Here is a 21,874-nt window from a genome sequence, read left to right on the forward strand (position 1 = left end):
AATATGTGGTTATTGTGACGTTCAAAATACTACATTCAATAATATATTCAATGTTATGCATTTGTTGTTTGTTTTGTCCTACCGTTTGCAAGGAAGAAAGATGTCACCAGTCTATACCATACAAAAGATGTCACCAGTCTATACCATACAAAGACAAATATTTACTTTTGACACGCTCTTATTTTTGCCCTCCCGGTGTACATGAACCGGTCACGTTCAGATTTAGCGACCAAGTTTACGATTACGTAAATCGACATTGAACGTGAATAACCTCGCAGGGACGGTCCACATGGATGACACGCACCGATTGGTTTGACAGATAAATTGGCCAATGGCGTAGCGAGGGTGTGGAGATTCAGCCAATCAGAAACAACAAGAAAGGAAATAGCGTGATAAGGAGGCGATGCCGGTTGATGTGACGTAGACAACAATGTTGGCTGGTGTGATTTTCCGAGGTTACTTTCGTCCATACATTGAGCTCGCATGATATTCGGAGGAAACTTCTACTGACACACTAAGATAGCAGAGCAAAGACTGAAAAGCTTCCTTAGGTCAATGAAAGGGGAAAAAAAAAAACTTTCATTGCAACGTTTCATTGATGGACTAAATGGAAAGTCCTCCAAAACCACTGCACACATTCTTATTATATTTACATCTGTACAATGTTTTGGCAGTAGCAGCAACCAGGAGTAGACTAATTTTTGCAGTTTAAAAATAGCATGTGACGCTTATATGTCCATCCTATCCTTTCATTGGAGCTATTCCTTTTTCTGTCTTTAACAAAGGCATCACAGATGCACTAACAACAAAGATGACGATTTCCAAAATGCGTACAGAGATGTGCAAGGTCGATCCCTTGAATCTTTCAAACTCCAAGTAGCTCTAATCACGATACACTTATTCTCTTGTAAACAATTTACTGATCACACAATGATCATATTATTATGTGTAAACCAAACAACAGTCTTGGATGACTGCGTCAGTCTTTAGTATTGTAGTTCCTGATCCTGCTGATTTTGCCAGGGGCTCCATGCTGGCAGTTTTTTGGAGGGTTCGACGGTACTTTAGAGAGGTTGTTCTTCTGCTGCAGCTCGGCTGGGGAACGACTGTGGATAGGGGCGCTGGTACCGGTCACCATCACTTCTGCAGTGGCCCTGCTTCTGCTCAGCTCACCTTCACCTTGATACAGATAGGAAGTAGTCATTTAGCTAGTGTTATATGAAATAATTCATGAGCACATCATACGAATCAAGGGTAAAGTTTATGACTGAGGCAGTGTTGATTGGGTCAAGGGTCAAATTATTGAGTACAGGCTATGCCAACTCTGGCATCCACCCATTAATCTGCTTAATGCAACACTGGCAAGGAAATAACAGTTGAGAACATTCTGAGAAAGATTTTCCATTCGTTCTTTGCAACTTTACTCTGTGATGTCGAGTGAGTTTAGCAGAGTTGCATCTTTTCAAGTGCGTTAACATAAGCTGGTCTTTTGTGTGGCATGCATGCTCAATGCAGGGTCTTAGTGACCTACATTTGAGCATATTCAAATGTTAGATTCTATTGGGAGACAGCAAATAATGAAATAACATGCAGCCAATATTTTCTTTTGGATGAGGTTACCTTCTGAATAAATAGATGAACTCAGTCCATGGTCCAGTACTTCCCAGATGTCCTTTAATGATTGCAGTGACTCTTCTGAGCTGGCCTGTGTTTTCACCTCCAATGAGGTTTGTTGCTGACTAGTTGTAGGAGTTGTGTCTGACAATTTTGAAGTCTGAGGAAAGAAGTTTTACATTCTATCTTCATGCAGTGAAAGCTAAATTTTGTACACTATTACCTCAGACTCTTGGGTGGTTTTGTGGCCTGTGTAGCAAAGGTTCCCGTCTCCTCTTACGGGAGGCTCTCTGCTGTCTGATGAAGCAACATGTTCAGCAACATGTTCAGCAACAGTGCAAGGCATTTGCTGCTGCCTCACAGCATACTGGAGCTCCTACAACACACATTCATAAGTGAATTCGTTTCGCCCCCTTGTGGTAGAAATACGCAACAAACGTTAATTCAGCTCCTTCATAAGTAAGGGCTTTCATCCATCTATTTTATTTATCCTGTATAGGTGGGTGGAGCCCAAGATATATTAGCACACAGTATTTGGTAGATTAGTCATTCATCTGCATGTACTTCATGTAAAGTTTTAAGGGACACATTGTGTCATTTTTACAATGTGACTAACCATGCATATTATTTATGCATGGCAATACAAATCATTTGGGGAGAGGCAGCATGCTTGGAAGAAAAGCAACTTATACTGTACTAAGAAAGCAACATAGCTCGAGAATGAACCTGTGTGGTGAGTTTATACTGCAGCTGCTCCAAAGCAAAAAGACGATCATCTGGATGTCTTTGTTCCTCCATGACGGAATCTCTCTTTTGTTCAATTCCCTCTGTAAGGCACACCAAATCAGATTAAGGGAAGATTTGTATTCGATTTTGGTTGCTCAGGATAAAGATTGGAACGGAGCTGACCTAACCAAAAATGTCAACAGCGCATTATACGTTTGTTATTGTACCGTGTAATCCTGCCGACGTGATCCGGGCACGAAGGCAGTTGCCCATTTGTATGAGCTGCTGCTTCTCCTTGCTCAGACGGGCAATGTAAGACGCCGCCTGCTTCAGCCTGGCGTGTGCCAACGCAATGTTCCTTTTAACACTCTGAACATTACCGGATGCGGCACCGGCCATCAGAGCCGAGTTAAGTTGCTGCTGCCACAGATAGAGCTTCTCGTCTCGGACTTGTTGCACCACAGTACTCTACAAAGGACATGGGGGGAAATTATTTTCAAATAAACTTGCTGACTGTGTTCTCTATTGGTTACTTGAAATGGAGAACCTCTCCAGTACCTGATCTCTTACGTTGGCATGTCCAGGTTCTGTGTGCGGCCCTCTCCCTACTTGGTTCCTCAAAGCATCCTTCTCCAGACACGAAACTGAGGATCCAAACCATAATAGAAAAAGGTTAAAAAAAAGAAGTCGGTCTTTGCTAAAGAGCAAATTTTGTGAAAGTGTCCTACTGCAAGGCTTTGGGTTTATCAAGTATGAGAAGATTAACAATGTTGTGTGTTGAACAAAACAAAAAAATAAACATACTTTGCAATATATAATCACACCTTGAAGGTTGAACAAATTCATACTACGATTAGATCATATTTTCATTTAATAATTTCCCCATTAATTTCAAACCATCCTATTCCATATAAAAAGTCCCTTCATACATATTGAAATGAAAATGACCTTCTTTCAATTGGTCATGTGGATGTGGTTTGTCCAAAGATGTGTGAGCCAGGAACTCTTTAGATGTTCCTACGTTTGGCCTAGAAGCACCTTCCAGCTGCTCCTCAAGATGTCTGCATCGAGCTTTCAGGAGGACCACCTCCTGCTTCAGAGTCTGAGTCTGGTCTGAAACAAAGCAACGAAAAGGTTAGCGTCCATTGTGTAATTCATGTTTGCATTGGTGACAGTAACCTCTTGGTGACATTTTAAAAACATCAACTATGTTTCTCTGAAAGAGACCTGACAAATTAGCTGGGATGGTCTTGGCAGAGATGTCCGGATGCTTGGCAAGAGCTTCAGTTGTGGAGGTAGCTGCAGGCGCTTCGGGGGCCTTGGCAGAGACAGCTTGAAGCTTGGTCTGTGGTAGAAGATGACCAAGATCCTCCATATCCTTTCTCATCTGGGAAACGGCAGCTCGCAAAAACTTGTTTTGCTCAACCAGGGAACTTATTTGCTGTGATTCCTGCACATCTGCTTTTGGTGTGAGACCCTGTTAGGATGTGATACGGCATAGTAAATCCACTAATGAGGACAGTGTAGCTATTATCCATATCAGCTTTCAGGAAAAAAAACAGGAAGTGGTTTGAAATGATTTGACCTTGCTAATGTCACACAAAGACTGGTCACTGGTGTCACCATTCAACAAGTAGTATGTCATGGTTTTCATCGCAAGCACTTAGCCTTTAAGTGTTATTTGATAAGGTGCTGTTAATTCCTATGGTGCCAACAGTTTACAGCAGCTGCCAGTTTGGAGGAGTCAAGCGGAAAGGCCAATATACCTCACAGAGTGCTTGCTCGAGGAAAAAGACAAAGTATGAAATTACAATTCAGAAAATGGTCTTCCTGCTTGCTTACCTGCATTGCTTTGTCACTCTCCTTTGTGCCATTCAAGTCACGCAACTGCTTTTCTTTCTCGCTCAGCTCTGCCTTTGCCTGATAAAGATGAAGTCGATAAATAAGTAAAACACCAGATAACATACTTTGCTTTAATTTAAATAATTACAATATATGTGGGAATTCATATTCATCATTTATTTTCCCTCTAAATATTTTTCAAAGATGGCAGCCAATACACATTATGACTTGTGTGTGATTAAAAACATATCTGCTCACCTCCCCTGGTTTTCACTTGATTGATTGAAACAAAAGAAGAAAAAAGTATATTTTAAAGTCTTCTTTAAAACTCTGACCTGGTCTCTGGCAAGTGTCAAATCTTGTATAAGATGCTCATTATCCAGGTAATGTTTAGCTTTGACTCCATCATAGCGCTCCTGCCACTCCAACTCCAACTGGACTCGTGCCCGTTCAAGGGCTGCCTCTCTCTGCAAACCAGCGCTCACATCTTGCTTGTACCTAACAACACAGAAATTAAACATGAAAATCACCATGACTATTTTACATTTGAATGGAGCTGGCAGTCGATCAAGTCTCTCACCTGCTAATCTCCTCCCTGCTCTGCTCCAAGTCAGCACGGAGTTTGCTGTTACTGTTCTGTAAACGTATCAAGTCGGTGTTCTTGGCGACCATCTCGTTGGAAGTCTGACTCACGTGCCTCTCCCAAACTGTCTGGGCTGCAGTCACGTCGGAACGTAGCCTGCGGAGCACACACACACGCATGCACGCAACGTTTCAATGTTTGCCTCGACATTTAGTTACACAAACATACCTGATCCACATGAAGTGGCTCACCTCTTTATTGTGTCATCTTTCTTCTCCAACATTTTCGCCATGTCTTTTTGCGCCGAGCAAGTTTTTGCGGACTGAATTTCCATGTCATTCTTCAGTTTGTTAATCTGTTTTTCTGTTTTCTTTAACTGCGTTTTATGGGCCTGACTCTGGGCCTCCAGTTGTTTGTCCTTCTCGTTCAAAGCCCGGGTCACCTCCTCGTGTCTTCATAGACACGGACATACACAATTTCAGAAATTTGTGTCGTACTTTTTTTTTTTTTCTTCCTGGCTGACTCACTTCTTCATGTGGTCTTCCTTCTGCTTCTTCAGTTTGTTCTCCATCTGTTTCAATTTTTCCTCAAGTTCCTTTATCCTGAGACCAATTAAAGGTAAACATACAGCGGTGTTCAAAGTCTCCAAGGAAATTTATGAAGAGGTTTTTTTTTTTTTTGGGATGTCATACCTGATCTCCTTGGCAGCAGTGGCTCGATTATTCAAATCAGCCTTGCATTGTAATTTGACTTGCAATTGCTTAGCGAGCTCTTCAGATGCTTTGAGCGCGTGTGTTGCTTGGACTCGAGCCTGGCTTTGAACATCGTGCTCTTTAGTCAGTAACTTTATCTGAAGAAATAAAAATGTCAACAAAGGATTGTAGCAACATTTTGTATCAAGGCTCAAAGATCATACTTTCTAGACCTTGAGCTCACTGGACAGCAGTACTGCATGCATCTCGTCGAGTTTTAAGTTGAACTCGTGCTCTTGTTGTCTGAGCTTTTTGTCACAAGCTGCTGTCATCTCCTGATGTCAAGAGAGAGAGATTTGAATTCATTTAAGTTTCGTTCAAAGTGAACATAGATGATCTCATTTCAAATCATTTCGTCAGGTTCTCATTCAGTATCCCTACCATTTATTTTTATTGGCCACGATAAACATGGTGATGGGTGAGAGTTTAACAGCCGATTTCTTAAGACTCATGAACAGGAGCATACAAGATCCCTTAACCCTCTGACCATGACATACTGGTATAGACAACAGCCAATTCGGTGTGGTTTCATTCGAAAGGTCGGGTTGTTATTTCAGTCTTGCACACTGCAGCTGTAACATGAGCAAGAGTTATGTCCACATTGTTGGTCGCATTCGAGTTTTAGAGTAGAGGTCAGGATAAGGTCATCACATTGGCAAAGTGTGATTCGTTGTAAAAAAAAAAAATTGGGAGGGGATGGGTTTCAACCCTTAATATTTTTTTGGTCATACATCTGGTTTGGAAGTGGCCTCCCAGTAGCACTGATGCTTTGAGCATTTAAGCTGCCCGTCCTTGAATTAAAGGCCAAAACCTTTTTGTGTCTTCACCTGTTTCTGCCGAGCGAGTTCTCCCTCCATCTGGCGCAATCTGCGCTGTGCCTCTAATTTCGTCCGCTCGAGCTCCTCAATTTGCTTTTGAATTGCACCTGTCATAGAGCTTCCATCCATCCATCCATCCATCCATCCAGCCACACACAAACACATATGATTTGATGAATAATTTGATCAGTGTGCCTGAGAGAGAAAATGAGTACATCAACGTGATGAGGAAGCATATACAAAATGCTCTAAAGACCTTTCTGCACAGTGTCTCCTCAGACCTCAGTTTGTCAGATAGCATCAGGAACACCTTTGTACATGTTCCTGCTTTGTTCCCTCTTCACACACATCAAAGAGATCTTCCAAACTTCCTTCCACATCCATAAGTTCTCAGATCAAACAACACATAAGAAAGTCATTAGAGAAGCCTGCAGGGGGTCTTTGTTAACGTGGTCCAAATCGAACAAGCTCATCAAGAGCTTTAAGAACAATGAGGCGACGTTGGCCACCCGCAGTCTGACTCGGCATTGATGAAGTCACCGTGGACGTGGCTCTGTACGCATGCACATGCACAAATACTACGTGGTTGTCCGCCAAGATGACAGGGACACACTGTGCAGGAAGGCAATGTTTCCTGAGAAAGTTGAAGTCCACCCACCACACAGCAGTAAGTCTTTCTTCAAATTTGGGAGGGGTAAAAAACATCAAACTGGGAAGATTTGAAAACGCTGCCCATTCTTAAATCCACTGTCATTTAATATTGATCTTATTTTCCAATCTACAAATACTTTGTCACCCAGTGCTGCATCTGAATAAATTCTTTCCATTTTTTCCCCCTCCTCCAGACTCACTGTCTGAGTTCTTCCAGCTGCAGCCTTTGTTGAGCGGCTTTGTTCTGGCTTATACGCAGCTCCTCCTGTCTCGCAATGGCATCTTTGGCTTGCTTCTCTTCCAGCGTGGCAACCTGGATACGGAGTCGGCTCAGCTCCTCTCGCCTGTAAATGGGAGCGTTTTTTTGGGAATGACTTAAGACTGCCTGCCAGGATCATTCCTGTCCTGCTTTAATATGTAACCCACAGTATTTACACAATCTGATCCCTTGGGTAATAAAAACATGATTATAAAAGCAGAATTTGTGATGCAGCTTAGCTGTTCTTTTGTATTCTAACATTGCAAAATGTAACTCAGATAAATGTTATCATTTTACCTGGTCTGCTCCGCATTCACAGCCCTGGTGGTGATGACATCGTATCGCTTCAGCTCTTTTTCACGTTCATCCAGGATAGAGAGATTGTACTCAAAGTCCTCTTTCAGCTTCTGGTTTTGATATCTCCAAAAATATAGTACCGATAAACAATGGATCAGGTCACCATTTATGCAGACCGCATAATGTGCAAAATGTTAATTTTGAGTTTGCATTAACTGCAGGATAACAATTACTCATGGTAAATAAATGATGTCTCTGTATTTTAGGTAAAACAAACCATGAATGTGATTGAATTATTTCATATGTACTACTTGTGTCACATTAAAAATGGACATTTTTAACAGTGATCTGTCTTTCCACATAAAATGTCTTAGTTACTCTTGATCAACAAACCTCCATTGTATTGACTTGGAGGCAGATATCACGGAGACACGTTTCAAAACCATTGCAAATAAAAGCAATTCTGTGTGTATGGTACAATACTGTTAACAGCTGGGTGGGGAAACATGCTCCTTTGTAACATGGCGTCACACTCCAAGAGTTCAAATGTTCAATTCAACTGTATTGTACGCAACTGAGACATTTTGCCTCTGAATACCTGAGGGAAGAACACTCCTCCTTGGCCTTTTTAAGAGAATCTTCCAACAGATGGATCCTTCTCGCATGAAGCTCCTTCCACTCCCTTTCTTTATTGGCCACCAGAGCATCCAGGTCTCCCAGCCCGCAGTCTCGGGTGTTCCTACTTGCCTCCATTCTGGAACTGCGACACACAAAACAAAACAAGTCACGTTTTAATGATGACAAATAAAATGCATCAGGCATGCATGCTTGTACGCACTGGATAAAGTAATGAAAATAAAATACACTCATTAGGTGAGGGGGTTGCTTGATTTCAAAAATACATTGGAATGTGAATGAAAATTTGTCGTACACCGTCCAGTATGCTTTGATATACCAAGTATGGTATACATATTACTTTTCTTTCTATCAATTACCTATCATCTTGTGTTTTTGTTAAGCTACAAAAAATCAACTTAACAAGTATGTAAATAGTATGTAAGACAAGTATATAAGAACGAATATCCAGTTGTTATCCCACCATGTAGCTGCCAATGTGTCCTCAGTCGATGTTGACAAAGTCGTCGTAACCATTTGGGCGTTTAAGTAACAGCTGCTAACAGAGACGCTATCCTACATGACACAAATGTGTTCAAACTAGTCAAATTATGGTTGATAGCATAACGAAAGTGGATATTCTTTGAAAACTACTCCTTTGCAAAGTACTACTGAATTAGCTTCTTTTGGAGACGGTTCAAATGGTTTCCATGGTAACTGCACGATTGCAATTTCTTCCCTGGCTACACAAAAAGCGATAAATGGTTCCTGGAGCCTACCCTGTATTTATTGCCTTGCGTATTTACCGATCTTTTGGTATGCTTTAAATGATTTATTTTATTGTATACATCAATACAAACTTTGAATTCATTTAATTTAGTCCAAACTATATTCATACGAGCCGGGCACTGTGTTATTTTGTCTTTGGGTCAGTTCGCTTGAGCGGGTCAGGTTTCCATGACAACCGCGAGTCTGTTAATATCTTCCCCAGTGACATGGACACCGCAGTAAATCGTTCCCGTATCGATTTGTTTTATTTACGGGAAAACTCAAAGACGATTGTATACCTGCGTTGAAATATGTGTAAAAGGTAAAATAAAAAATAATCAAAGAATATATGTTTTATTTCATTTTGAATACATAAACACGGGGTACATCCATCATTTCCGTACACTTTTCAAGGTCACTGTAAGCGAGCGATGCAGCATATATACATTGAAACAAAAACTAAGGACATTTGATTTATAAGATAAATAGTGGTTTAAGTTTCTTTTACGGTTTGATCAACGTAACGATGCGTGGATATTTTCAAGTGACGTAACGGTGACACAAGTCCTAATGGGGTGTCCCAGCAGCACCGCCGTTTATAAAAGCAGTGTCGACATCACGTTCACATGGTCCGCATTGAACGGCGCGGCGCGGCTCTGCTCGGCTCGGCTCTCCAGTGGACAGGACAGCAGCATCTCTCCAGGTAGGCGACAGTGGACGGAAAATCTTCTCTCTTCAGTTTAATATGCGTCCATCCGCTCAACTGGCAACTGCGCATTAATTTGTGGCAGAAGCAACAGGTACAGAGATATACGGCTTATATATATATTTTTAAAAACCAGGTGATTAAAATTCCTCAGAATAGGGAAACGTGTTAAGAATATCCAATGTTTGTCACAATCCGTTCTTGTCGCGCACTACTGATTGTCAAAATTCCATTAAATTTCCGGAACATTTATCACGTGAATAATATTAAAAAACGATTCTTAAAATAAATCGCGACTATGTAAAGGCAGTCCGAATAACAGAGGAATCCAAGCGTAATTGTCAGTATGTGCTAATAAAGGATTTCACATCGAGAACATCTATTGCGGAGACGCCGCGCTCCTCACGTACGCCAGCCGGCTTTGCATCACCGTGACGTCACACTCCTGCAAGCATACGAGGAAGCTCGAGAGAATTTCACCGCAAACTCCTAAACATGCGCTTATCAAGGATTTTCAATTAAAACCATGAATTAAAGAGACGCCGCGGTCCTTACGTACAGGCTCAATGTGACGTCACATTCCTCGAGATACGTAACCAGGCATCTGGAGTATCCCAGAATAGATTATACCACTTGAAATGACTCAATACCACCTAATTACTTATACTTAATAAAACAAAATGAGATGTTTTCCCTCTATATGTCAAGGTACGGAAGAAAGTTCAAGAATTTCTGCCCAAATTAAAAGAACAACTATATTCAGAAACAAATCAAATGCTTTAGTGAGTTACATGAAGTGATGTGGCACTTAAAAAGATAGCTAGGATGGTCTTTATTTTTCTAAAAGCATAGTCACTAGGTTGGTACAAAAGCATGTTGGTATCTGGAGTCCTTTCATCTGACTGTTAGACATGAGAAATGTTCCATTTGATAGTTGCTCCCAGTGCATGCATGTGTGTGTCCAGTGGATTGCAGAGGGTCTTAAATTAGTATTGGTGTTGATATTTCTTTGGCTCTGAACTGAATGGTGGAGTCGAGCTGTGCCTTTGGGAATGGAGCAAAAAATATATTAAAAAAAAGGAAACATTTGCTAAATCTTCTTTAGGACGAGAAACTAATTCCATGGTCACTAATGTTAATAGCTGTTTCCAATTATAAGTTTTTAAAAAAAAATTATTAGGGCCAAGCACAAGGCCCTCTTGGACTGATACTCTTCAGATAATAAAAACATTAATTTTTAGGTGCCTTTACATGCTAGAAAAAAATCAATGTTCACCATTATGTATGTCCAATGGTAAAGCATTTTGTAAGAACGTCCTGATAGGGAAAAGTTATGTCAGAAACTTAATGTGCTGTCCACAATTAATCTGATCATCTGAATATAGAATGACATTTTAAAATAAACATGGGAAACATTTAAAGAGCTTAACCTTTACAAAAGATAAAACGGATGCTACGGTGGTTTATTTTTGTGTGTACTGTTTGTTACCAGGAACACAATGAAACACATTTCATGCAGAACTATCAGGTGTCAACATGTACTCCTGCACATTTCATTACACACATTGCTTCATAATAATAAAAAAAAAAAGCCAGTACAGTGGCAGCCAGTTATGATTGCATTTTGTGCAGTTTTGTTTTTCGACTCATATTCCATATATATTTTGGGTTAGTGTATTAAAGATGTGTGTGTTTTGCAGCTTCTGACTACCAACAGATCAGCCTGAGAATAGCATGGGGGGTGCAGTGGTGGACGACGGACCTACCGGTGTGAAGGCACCCGACGGCGGCTGGGGCTGGGCGGTGTTAGTCGGCTGCTTCGTCATTACTGGCTTCTCCTACGCCTTCCCTAAAGCTGTCAGCGTCTTCTTCAAGGAGTTAATAAAGGAGTTTGACGTGGGCTACAGTGACACCGCGTGGATTTCCTCCATTTTGCTTGCCATGCTGTATGGCACAGGTAGGCGCTTGTGACTCCATCTCCAAAACTGGTGTGGTCTCACTCTTTGTGCCCCCCCCCCAGGTCCTCTGTGCAGCGTGTTGGTGAACAGGTTCGGCTGTCGACCGGTCATGATGGTCGGTGGACTCTTTGCCTCATTGGGAATGATTCTGGCTTCCTTTGCAACCAGCATTATACACATCTACCTCTGCACCGGTGTAATTACAGGTAGCATTACAGTTGGATGAAACATCTGCTATGGAACAGCTCAAATGGTTTGCTCCCTTTTGTGTGACTAGGTCTGGGCCTGGCATTGAATTTCCAGCCATCCCTGATCATGCTAAATCGCTACTTCAGTGAGAAGCGACCTTTGGCTAACGGGCTGGCAGCTGCAGGCAGCCCCGTGGCTCTGTGTTGTCTTTCTCCTCTGGGACAAATTCTTCAGTACCACTATGGCTGGAGGGGTGGTTTTCTCATACTGGGGGGAATGCTGCTCAACTGCTGTGCCTGCGGTGCCCTTATGAGGCCCCTCTTGCCCCCCAAAAAACAACCTGTCGAATTTGAGGATGGCCATCTTTTAGAAGCAGAAGAGAAGAAGATTCAGCCCAAGAAGAAGAAATTACTGGACTTCAGCGTGTTTAAGGACAGAGGCTTTGTTATTTACACCGTGGCGGCCTCCATTATGGTGCTGGGCTTGTTTGTGCCGCCCGTGTTCGTGGTCAACTACGCGAAAGGACTGGGCTACGAGGACACCACTTCGGCGCTGCTGCTCACAATTCTGGGATTTGTAGATATGTTTGCTCGTCCTCTCTGCGGAATCATCGCCGGTATGAAGTGGGTACGGCCGAGGTGCGTCTACCTGTTCAGTTTTGCCATGCTCTTCAACGGAGTCACCGATCTCATCGGGTCACAGGTAAGGACAGAGGTTGCACATCTGTGATGAACGGACATCTTTAACCACCTCTTGTCTTGGAATGCAGGCAGACACCTATGGAGGTCTGGTGGCCTTCTGTGTCTTCTTTGGCATGTCATATGGCATGGTGGGAGCCCTTCAGTTTGAGGTCCTTATGGCTATCGTGGGAACAGAAAAGTTCTCCAGTGCCATCGGCCTGGTTCTGCTGATGGAAGCTGTCGCTGTATTAGTGGGGCCTCCTGGAGCAGGTAAGAGCGTTGTGGGTCAGCTGTACCTGACCTTAATAATGGTGGCTTCATGTCCTCTCCTCCAGGTCGCCTCTTGGATGCCACCCACAAGTACATGTACATTTTCTTGTTGGCGGGTTGTGAGGTCACATTGTCAGCCGCTGTGATCGCTCTGGGTAACTTCCTGTGCATCAAGAGAAAACAAGAAGAACCGGAGGCTACGCTGGAAATGGCAGGGAAGGCTACAGAGGAGAGCCTCCACAATGAGAGGGAAGGCCCAGATCAGGAGCGAGAAGATGAAGAAAGAGGGAAATACAGAAATTTGAATGCAGGGGGAGACAATGTGCAGATGGATGGGATAGAGCAGAATACTGAAGCATCATTATGAGGACATAATGCAAAATACTGTATCAGTATCAAGAGCAATTAGTTGACATAGGGCGGTAAACAGCAACATCAACACAATACTGTACGGCAATTGTGAATTTAAACACTTTGTTCAATGATTTTTTTTTCTTAATTCTTTTGCTTGTATGATTGCTCTTGCCCACCTCCATGAATATTTCATGGGCACTACATCAAGGGCATTTTTTTTTCCTCAAAAGTAGTGCAGATAATTCTATTCACACTTGTGAATATTTTGCCCATTTTGTGTCGCTAAATAGCACTCAGCACTTACAAAACCAAATAAATGGTGATGTACTGCAAGGTCTCTCGACCTTTATGTCCATTTGTTTTGTTTAAATCACTTTTATGTGAACATCATCAGTGGGTCACACTTAAGTCAACATTCCCCAAGCTCTATACTGCCTACACGACAATGTTTAGTCATTTTATCTGTTTTTGTTTTAAATATTTGATGCTGCTCAATGAATTTGCCTTTATTCTTCTATGCGACTGGCTAACTGTTTATTATTTTTTTAATGTTGCACAAATGGAGTGATGTCATGTGTCAAGGTCAATATTGTCTGCTTTCTATTTAAAAAATGGAATTTAACATAGCGCATACAATTAACTATTTTGGCTAAGGCGTTGTGACACGTTTCTTGCACTGTATTCTATTGAAAAATAAATGTGATATTGTGACTAATATTGCATTTGTGGGATATAAATTAACGAGCAAAATCCAATTCATTCTATTTGACCGCTTGCTTGCTGTCAACTAAAAATGACATCACAGCACAGCTTGTGAACATCACATGACCCAACTCAAAACACATTGCAAAAAGAAATTCGAGTTAACTTGCCTTTTAAAGCTTGAGCAGTACTCCGACATTCTTTTAAAAGACCACTGAGTCAAGGCACTAAAAGATACAAGGAGGTAATTTATTTACAATTTAGGTACACAAATACAGTGGCAAATATAAATGTGAACAAATGTTGCTGGCCCGGTGACTTATTTTTCTTCAATTGGCTGACTGAAGAAGTGTCAAAATCAAAAACTGCAGGGCAGAAAGAACGATGCCATTATTTCAACAGATATGGCCACTCACAGCCAGACGTCCAAGACACCATTTAATCCAAATTGGGGATTAGAAAAAAACACACGAAGCTCACACTGCTTCTTACAAAGTGTCATTTTAAGTAGTGGAAATTTGAGAGGACTGAGTCGGTGAAGGAGGACATGGGGAGAAAGAAAGAAAAAAAAAATCACCTCGCATACAGTACTCGAGTACCCCTGAAAAGCAAGTGAAAAAAGTTGGCCACATTCAGTCGAGTGCCTGCGACCAGCACTGCTCTGTGACAAAAAGGGGAGCGAGCGGGTGACACAACACACACCGACCGACCGACAAGTAGACGCTACACACAATTATGGCTGCCGAACCTTATACGGGCAGGCTTCCTTAACCAAAGCTTCCAAAGAATGCTCATACTCATCCCTAAACTAGGAAGGAAGGAAACCAAAGACAAAAGATATTTACACATCTACATTGCAAGTATTTCACAGCTTCGAAACAATACAAATGACACGGCGCAAAATGTTTTTCTCTGTACACACTCAATAGAAATCTGGTCAAAAGTGTCAAATGAAGCTCTCGCCACCTTTCATAAAGTGCAGTTGTTTGGTACAACACTAAGAAAGGGAACAGGGCCCAGTGAACTGTGGACAACAAAGATGTATTTCAACTTAAAAAGAAGAAATACAGAAGCATTAGAAATACCAAAACGGGTTTGGTACATTCACCGCGTGTGTGCATGTGTGTATTTACTTATACATACCCCTTAACTAGATCCTACCAAAAAAAAAAAGCAACATTTTACCGATAAGCATGAGAAGACACTAGCAACGTTATCTGTCGTGGGACTCATTTTGCAGATTATCCTTGAAAGAACAAAGAGGTTGCCGTGTTGGCCCTGGACACAATCTTTGTCTTTCGACAAGCTTAAGAAAAGAAAAAGGTGATGCGATAAGAGGGGTTGGGTTGGGGCGGGCGGTGCTTGTCCAGATATCTCCTGCAAAAGTGGACAGAAAACAGTCCTGAAGTCCAACACTCAGACGAGAGACAACATCAAAAGGGGCAGGGGAGGTTGTGGCAAAGAGTTAACATTAGAAAGTGACAGTACTGAGAGCAGTCGCTAAGAAAGCACTTGGCTTCCTATCTTGCAGTAGTGTGGCAATTGTACTATTAGTCTGAGTCTCAGTAGGCGCACGGTCTGGACTGCAAGGCTCATCGAGGAGCCAGAGAATGGAGGCCAGCGGGCAGTGCGCTTGACACCATCTACATAGGGAAACAAAGAAGGAGTGCCACTGTGACAATCAACAAGTGTTCAAAATCACTGTAAGGGCCTTCAAGTATCCCAACATTTACAGCACATCTGACAAATAATAATAATAAATGACTAAATGTAGCTTATAAAACAACATAATTCATCATTGGATTCCATTGGACTTCTTAAATTGTTCTTTGCATTTAAGAAATGAAGAATGACCTTTCCACATAATACAAGTAAAAGGTTGCCATGATGGAAAATTAGTTCACAGCCAGAAAGAACGTTTGCAGCCATCCAGTCATTTTGTGTGTGTGTGTGCATGCCATTTGGGTTATCATCCCCTTTCCCTTGAAAACCCGGAGCACTCAGTGTCGGAACAACTGGATGGTGTGCTTTCAGCCAGAGCCGTGAAGAAGCTTTAAGCTGTGCTTTCAGCCAGAGCCATGAAGAAAGCTTTAAGGTAAGATGCAAAACAAGTAGCTTCATCTCGTGCAAGTGTTAAGGGGTGCAAATCACAAAGGCGATGCAGGGACGCAGAGTTTTGGCAGGTAAAAACAACTTCAGAAACCCACAACTGCACCAAAGCACACCGGAGGGTGCTGGAGGAGGCAAAGGAGGGGGAATGGTGGAAAAAAAAGGAGTCAGTCACTTTGGGCCAGTGAGTTGTATGCGTGCCATTGATGTACGTGGCAATGGTGCAAGCAACAAGCCACAAAGACAAAGCTGTTCAAAAGTGTATTCTTTTCGGGTCTGAGTAGGCGATGGGTGGGGTGGGGTGGGGTGGGGGGTAGTTACATTCTCCGACTACAGTGCACACTGTAATGCATTATCCACACCAGTTCCCAGGACTCCAACCTTGGATTTCAGATCCATCAGTTCTGAGACACACTAGAGAAAAAGGCTTGCCAAAATCAAATTCCCTAGCCATAAATGACATATTTGACTGGAGTTTTACAACTCCAATGAACTGCGGAGAGGGGGATAAAATGATCCTGGAAATTCTGGACGTTGGATAAATGCATTCCTGGTGCTTACAGGGGTGCGCAACTCACCCAGTGTTGCCACGGTCACACAAGTATGTGGCGAGCGTCTACTTGGCGTGGTGTTCGTAGGGAATGCTATTCTGAGGTTGGGGGAAGGGAAAGACAAGGCCCAATACGTCAAGTCAAAAACCGAGCGCACTACTTGTTAAAGAGCAGCACTTCAATCAAAGGTGCAGGGAACGCCGTTTACGGGCCGTAAGTTTCAATGACGCTTCCGTTCGATGACAAAGATCAGCAGACAGAATTTAGAGACATGTAGTTCATTCGCTTGCAAAACATGCATTTGAAAAAAACAGATCTGAGGTTGTGATCCGTGGCCATCGGCGGCGGCACACGCAGCAGCGACCAGCGCCACCATTCACAGTGAGCAGGCCACCCTTGTTTGCTCTAGGGTTAGTTGTCAAACAAAACATGTTCTTCCTTTGTCTAGGGAGGGTCAGCATAAAATGGGACTCCTGCAATATGTGCTCAGCTCAACTCAACTCTCTTGTACCTGTGAGGTGGACATGCGCGAGGTGTCTTGCCGTCCGGTAAGATCCGAGGAGGAGACGTTGACAGGGGCACCGCGGTGCAGCCGCATGCTGACCTTTCGCTCACGCTCCATGCCGGACGGTTGACGTGGGGACGCTGGAGATCAGAGCGGAGACTTCAGAGTAATAGTCGACAAGCGTGCCACGCCAGTTACCATGGGACGGTTTACAAACCCGTATGCGAAGTGGGTGTAAGCGGTGCGGGCGGGGCTCCGTCTTGGCCTCCCCGAGGTCGTCCCGATGCGGCGGGTAATCCTCTGGTCGCTGGGTTCCTGCCATGTCTCAGCCTGTCCTCCCGGTCGCGGCGCTCTCGCTCCGCCTCCTCCGCCGCTCGGTTGGCTCCCTGTTCAAAACCACAATCAAATGTGACCTCACCGCAATTTTTAATTATAATAGCTTCAGGTGTCATCTGGCTAACTGTTCATATCGAGAGGCTGATGTCAAAAAACACAAATCATCTTTTGTATCCAAAACCAATTACTCACAAATTTCAGCATATTCCAGTCAAACACATAATCATAAGAGAATCCTTGTCTGTGGAAAAGGTTGCGGAAAAGCTGTCGCAGGTACGAGTAGTCTGGCTTGTCGTCGAAGCGCAGCGAACGACAAAAGTTCAGGTAGGTTGCAAATTCGGCTGTGACGGAGACAAAAGCAACTATCAGCTCAGGACAACACAAAAATGATTTCAAATAACACAAAAAGGTTGACTCACATGGATATCCCTTGCATAGAAACTCAATGGGGGTGGACATTTTCTTCTCACTGATGCGTTCATACTTCTGCCTCTTGGTGGCAGCCTTGAGGCCTTGCCAGGGCAGGGAGCCCAAATTAAAATACATGAGAACATAACCCAAGGACTCCAAGTCGTCACGCCTTGACTGCTCTGTAGAAGATTGTGTGAAACTTTTAGTTCCTTCTCAGACAAGTCCAAACACGCTCGCCGTCACAAACAACAAGTGCGTGACAACGTACCAATGCCCAGATGGGTGTTGATTGAGGCGTATCTCGCAGTGCCAGTCAGGTTCTTGTTCTCGCGGTAGGGGATGTGCTGGTGAGTGCGAGCGTCGCGATATTTTTTCGCCAGACCAAAGTCAATAATGTACACCAAGTTGCCCTTTTTGCCAAGCCCCATCAGAAAGTTGTCTGGCTTCACATCTCTGTGGATGAAGTTCTTGGAGTGAATGTACTCAATTCGACTGATCTGGGATGGACAAAGGAAGGGTGACATCATATTAACGTTTTGTTCACTGACAAAGAAATAAGGCGGCTGGGGTATTTTCTCCACCTTGTGGTTACTTGCCCGGCCGTGTGAAACAAAAAAAGAATGTTCGATGCTATGCAGCAGGTTTGATTATGCAATAACTATCAGGGCATTTTCCACAAAACTTGCTCGAGCATGATTCACACAAGAATGCAATGAATTTAGGAGGCGCACCTAGGACCTCTTTTGATAAGTCATGTTACCTTGGGGTCACATGCTTCAGAACGCTAAAGATGGCCATCACGATTATTCAACTGAGACTAAACTCCGAGGAGACTTTCAGTAATCATATAAAAAAAAAATGGGCTCAAATATGGGAGAAAGACGCTACGAGGGAAGACATGTCCGTCATCTCACCATCTGATCAGCAAGAAGGAGGACTGTCTTGAGGCTGAACTTGCGGGAGCAAAAGTTGAAGAGATCCTCCAGGCTGGGTCCCAGCAGCTCCATCACCATGACATTATAGTCCCCCTCTGCTCCACACCATTTTATGGTTGGAATACCCACTAAAAGCACAAGAAAAATTCAATTAGTTATTGCTCATGTAATATTTGAGGTGGCAAGGGATTTTTTTTTTTTTTTACCTCCTCCTTGCATCATTTTGTAGATCTTGCTTTCAATGTGGAGTTGGGGGTGCTTGGTCTTCACGCATTCCAACTTGATGGCAACCTCTTCGCCCACAGAAATATCTGTGCCTAAAATTAGACAAAAATATACACACACGTGAAGTCAAATATTGTTTTTTTGAAGCACAATCCAACTTATCCAACTAAAACTAATATGTGTAGCCTTCAACAGAAAGTCAGTGCTCCCTCCACCTATGGGATGAAGGAAGTGCAGCCCTTGGTAGTGTTGCATGATGAGTAATCAATGCTTAAGTCTGCAATTATATGTTCCACTCCTGCTGCCACTTTATTTCCACCCAAACAGAACCTGAATGAATCAAGGATTCACAGTTAATCATTTATGGACTTGAACTGCTCAATTCACTCATATGCATGCATTGAACAAAGACCTATTGAGTCCAATGAATGATTACATTGTGACAGATGACTGGTAACTTCAATGAAGTGATTCAAAAAACGAATGTGACTAAAAAAAAATGACCTTACGTCATTTTATTACAATGTGAGAAATTCGAGTCATCGAACTGAGTTGCTTTCATTTTCAAGCAGCAGTAGAAGCAGCAGCAGCAGCACAGGCAGAAAGATGAGACCGTGGCCTTCACTGATGGCTTATGGGGGTTGTATTGTGTAACTAGGGCCAACTGTTTCTCGACTGACTCGATTGAAAACGAGAAGCTTGTAGCAACGGGTAAACAGGAACGAACTTCTGGGTGGGTCTTCTCAAGCACAACCCACAAGTCGGCTTGATTCTTAAATCCATTTGACGTAATATCTTCCAGATAGCATTGGCACATTTGCTCTTATCGAGAAGCCAAGTCCCACCATTTGCACTGGTTAAAATAAGGTGACCACTAGAATGATGATGCTAGCTAAAGAGTGGCTGATCCCAACACAAAGGTTAAGAAGAGCTGAGAGAGTGACGAGAGCTCTTTGGCTGCTCGTGACACGTCGTTTAAGGACAAACCACGAAACAATGATAAACACATTCAAACAAGTCGAAAACAATTGGACTTACCTAAATAGATGTCACCGAACGATCCACTTCCGATTTTCCTGCCCAGTCTGTATCGGTTCCCCACTCTAAGTTCCATCTTGTCGCTGGCTAAATTAAACGTTTTGTTGATTTAAATACACTCCGGTTTCCACCTTTAGTTGATTTGACCACCTTCCTTATGTGGTGAACAAGCCAGCCACCAAGCAATTCTTAACGCTTCTCTCTCCGGATTCGGTTTCTTCTGTGCAATCCAAAATTCACCATCACTTTTCTCCTTATCAGAGATCCGAAGACAAACAATTTTGGTATCAATCGATAGCGTAGAACACGTAGTTAATGTTCTCTATTTTTGAAAAGTCATTTTAAACAAAAAAAACAAAGGATTGGACTGGATTTAAACCTTAGCCAGTACTCGCTCAGCTTCCACTAATAGTAAGGCTGTTTTTTTATTCGTCGTCGTGAAAGCGGGTTGGTCAGTGACATCACTTCCCCTAGCAACCAATGGCAGATATGGAAATTACCCAAATGCGTGCGGATGTTTGGTATGGTACAGATTAATTGGTATAAATAGCAATAATGTAAGGCTGACTAACTCATAAACAACTTAATCTCTAAAGCCAAATTTGATTCCAACTCAAACCAGATAATCGTCTTTGGAAACGCGTTGCCTTGCATGGGAAAAACATCGACAAGGACGACACCCGCCCATGTTGGTCCTGTCCAAATCTGTCACCACAGCCTCCGCTTGACATGATCTGATTGGCTGACTGTCCATCAGCTGCTAACGATTTTTCTCATTGGTTGCAAGAGAGCCAATCAGAAAAATGGTATAGACCACTCACATGGCCAAGTTGTTGTTCCAGAGATTGGATAACTGGCTGGCACGTGTACTCTAACGTTCTGCATGTCGTGTACATGCTGCGTTCACATGCTGCGGGATTAACACACTCTGATAGAGTTCCTCTTGGAATCATTCAACTCTATGAATAAATATATGACTGAAAAGGCCCGTTCAAAGTACATCTTTATCAATGCAAACATCCAAATCAGACACTTTAAAGCTATGCCAATCAATCAGTAGTATTTTCTATGCAGTTTTGCAGTAAGTGTAAAATATTTACATTCCACAAATCAAAACAGTTATTGCATGTGATAAGATACTTCCTGCTTGTACCATGCTTTTTGCATATATGCATTGAGGTCAATAAGGAGTAAGCATCTGTGGGTTAGGCTGGGCTGTCTTAATCCCCAAACTATTTAATATATGCACCACTCTTAAACTGTATTGTGTTGTGTTTTTGTGTAGTTCTCATGCACACCAAGCCTACCTTGTTTTGCCTGTTTGCGCCTACCACCTAGTATCTGTTTATTCAAGGTAATTAATTGACTGATACCTGATGAAAACCAGCAAACTTGTCAGAGTTCTGTGTCACAAAATCAGTCCTTCCATGCTGCGTAACCTTTTAGCACCATCTAGTGGACAAAAACAGGAAACACATCCATAGGAGAGAGCGAAAGCAATAACTTAATAGACCTAATAAAAATAACTCGGGACTCGAACTAGGAACTTTTTTTTTTACGATTTAGCTTAAGAAGGGCATGTTTGATATGGGCTGGACTGCTCTTCTTCAGATGACAGCAGTTTTTAATGGAATGTGTGTCTGATGTGTCATCTTTGGGTTTCCAATTGACTGCAGAGTAGTTTTGTATTATTTATTTGTATTATGGAAATGATTGCCTTTTTAATGCTTTGAACTGTCATTTAAGACTATATAATGCCAACTCAGTATACTTACATGTAGAAGGGCAGTACAACTGGAGGGTTTAGTCATCAGAGGCTAGTAAAAACTGTGCCGATTTTGAAAAAGATGAATGGTAATGAAAAAAAAAACCTAAGCAACATCTCAAAACAATTAAGTGTGTGTGAGTGCGTGCCATTCCTGATCAAGCCACAAATCTTATCTTTCTTACCTTACACCACCAGTTAAACCAATTGCATCG

General features: G+C 42.5%; 3 protein-coding genes across 5 annotated transcripts; 1 reads left to right on the forward strand and 2 right to left on the reverse strand.

Moving 5' to 3' along the window:
* Positions 1-141: 141 nt before the first annotated feature.
* Positions 142-8,908, reverse strand: ccdc57 (coiled-coil domain containing 57). Its single transcript, XM_088359623.1, has 20 exons — positions 8,642-8,908; positions 8,141-8,302; positions 7,543-7,665; positions 7,187-7,330; positions 6,345-6,453; positions 5,691-5,792; positions 5,458-5,615; positions 5,293-5,367; positions 5,017-5,217; positions 4,763-4,921; positions 4,518-4,680; positions 4,183-4,260; positions 3,568-3,817; positions 3,289-3,453; positions 2,899-2,984; positions 2,568-2,808; positions 2,341-2,441; positions 1,838-1,990; positions 1,621-1,774; positions 142-1,179 (listed from the first exon to the last, which is right to left on the reverse strand). Exons 1-20 carry the CDS (start codon positions 8,692-8,694, stop codon positions 980-982), a joined length of 2,877 nt encoding a protein of 958 aa, XP_088215749.1. The 5' UTR covers positions 8,695-8,908; the 3' UTR covers positions 142-979.
* Positions 8,909-9,480: 572 nt separating this feature from the next.
* On the forward strand, positions 9,481-13,797 carry slc16a3b (solute carrier family 16 member 3b). 2 transcript variants are annotated; one of them, XM_088359756.1, is made up of 6 exons: positions 9,481-9,628; positions 11,332-11,588; positions 11,652-11,795; positions 11,867-12,480; positions 12,548-12,728; positions 12,794-13,797. In XM_088359756.1, the coding sequence occupies exons 2-6, from the start codon at positions 11,366-11,368 to the stop codon at positions 13,093-13,095; spliced, it is 1,464 nt and encodes a 487-aa protein (XP_088215882.1). In that variant the 5' UTR covers positions 9,481-9,628; positions 11,332-11,365; the 3' UTR covers positions 13,096-13,797. The 2 variants fall into 2 exon arrangements, with proteins under 2 accessions (XP_088215882.1, XP_088215883.1); XM_088359757.1 differs by having other exon boundaries at positions 9,584-9,725.
* Positions 13,798-14,019: 222 nt separating this feature from the next.
* csnk1db (casein kinase 1, delta b) lies at positions 14,020-20,339 on the reverse strand. 2 transcript variants are annotated; one of them, XM_088359759.1, is made up of 10 exons: positions 19,895-20,339; positions 18,838-18,948; positions 18,611-18,759; positions 17,965-18,193; positions 17,705-17,875; positions 17,478-17,626; positions 17,167-17,335; positions 16,956-17,089; positions 16,472-16,542; positions 14,020-15,427 (listed from the first exon to the last, which is right to left on the reverse strand). In XM_088359759.1, exons 1-9 carry the CDS (start codon positions 19,968-19,970, stop codon positions 16,510-16,512), a joined length of 1,221 nt encoding a protein of 406 aa, XP_088215885.1. In that variant the 5' UTR covers positions 19,971-20,339; the 3' UTR covers positions 14,020-15,427; positions 16,472-16,509. The 2 variants fall into 2 exon arrangements, with proteins under 2 accessions (XP_088215885.1, XP_088215884.1); XM_088359758.1 differs by lacking the exon at positions 16,472-16,542.
* Positions 20,340-21,874: the final 1,535 nt, after the last annotated feature.

The sequence above is a fragment of the Syngnathus floridae genome, chromosome 18, assembly GCF_059516105.1.
Source record: "Syngnathus floridae isolate MCC-2025c chromosome 18, RoL_Sflo_1.0, whole genome shotgun sequence".
Lineage (NCBI taxonomy): Eukaryota > Metazoa > Chordata > Actinopteri > Syngnathiformes > Syngnathidae > Syngnathus > Syngnathus floridae.

Bases quoted from the DNA above. Each gene is read 5' to 3' on its own strand.
- ccdc57 (XM_088359623.1), bottom strand. From the start codon at position 8,694: ATGGTTACGACGACTTTGTCAACATCGACTGAGGACACATTGGCAGCT. The intron at 4,922-5,016 runs GTGAGCCACTTC...TGTGCTCCGCAG, and splicing joins AAAGATGACACAATAAAGAG to GCTACGTTCCGACGTGACTG. The intron at 1,775-1,837 runs GTAATAGTGTAC...TTCTTTCCTCAG, and splicing joins AAACCACCCAAGAGTCTGAG to ACTTCAAAATTGTCAGACAC.
- slc16a3b (XM_088359756.1), top strand. From the start codon at position 11,366: ATGGGGGGTGCAGTGGTGGACGACGGACCTACCGGTGTGAAGGCACCC. The intron at 11,796-11,866 runs GTAGCATTACAG...TTGTGTGACTAG, and splicing joins CTGCACCGGTGTAATTACAG to GTCTGGGCCTGGCATTGAAT. The intron at 12,729-12,793 runs GTAAGAGCGTTG...CCTCTCCTCCAG, and splicing joins AGTGGGGCCTCCTGGAGCAG to GTCGCCTCTTGGATGCCACC.
- csnk1db (XM_088359758.1), bottom strand. From the start codon at position 19,970: ATGGAACTTAGAGTGGGGAACCGATACAGACTGGGCAGGAAAATCGGA. The intron at 17,336-17,477 runs GTGAGTAATTGG...GGTTTTGAACAG, and splicing joins ACTGGAATATGCTGAAATTT to GGAGCCAACCGAGCGGCGGA. The intron at 17,090-17,166 runs GTTTGTAAACCG...TCTGATCTCCAG, and splicing joins TACACCCACTTCGCATACGG to CGTCCCCACGTCAACCGTCC.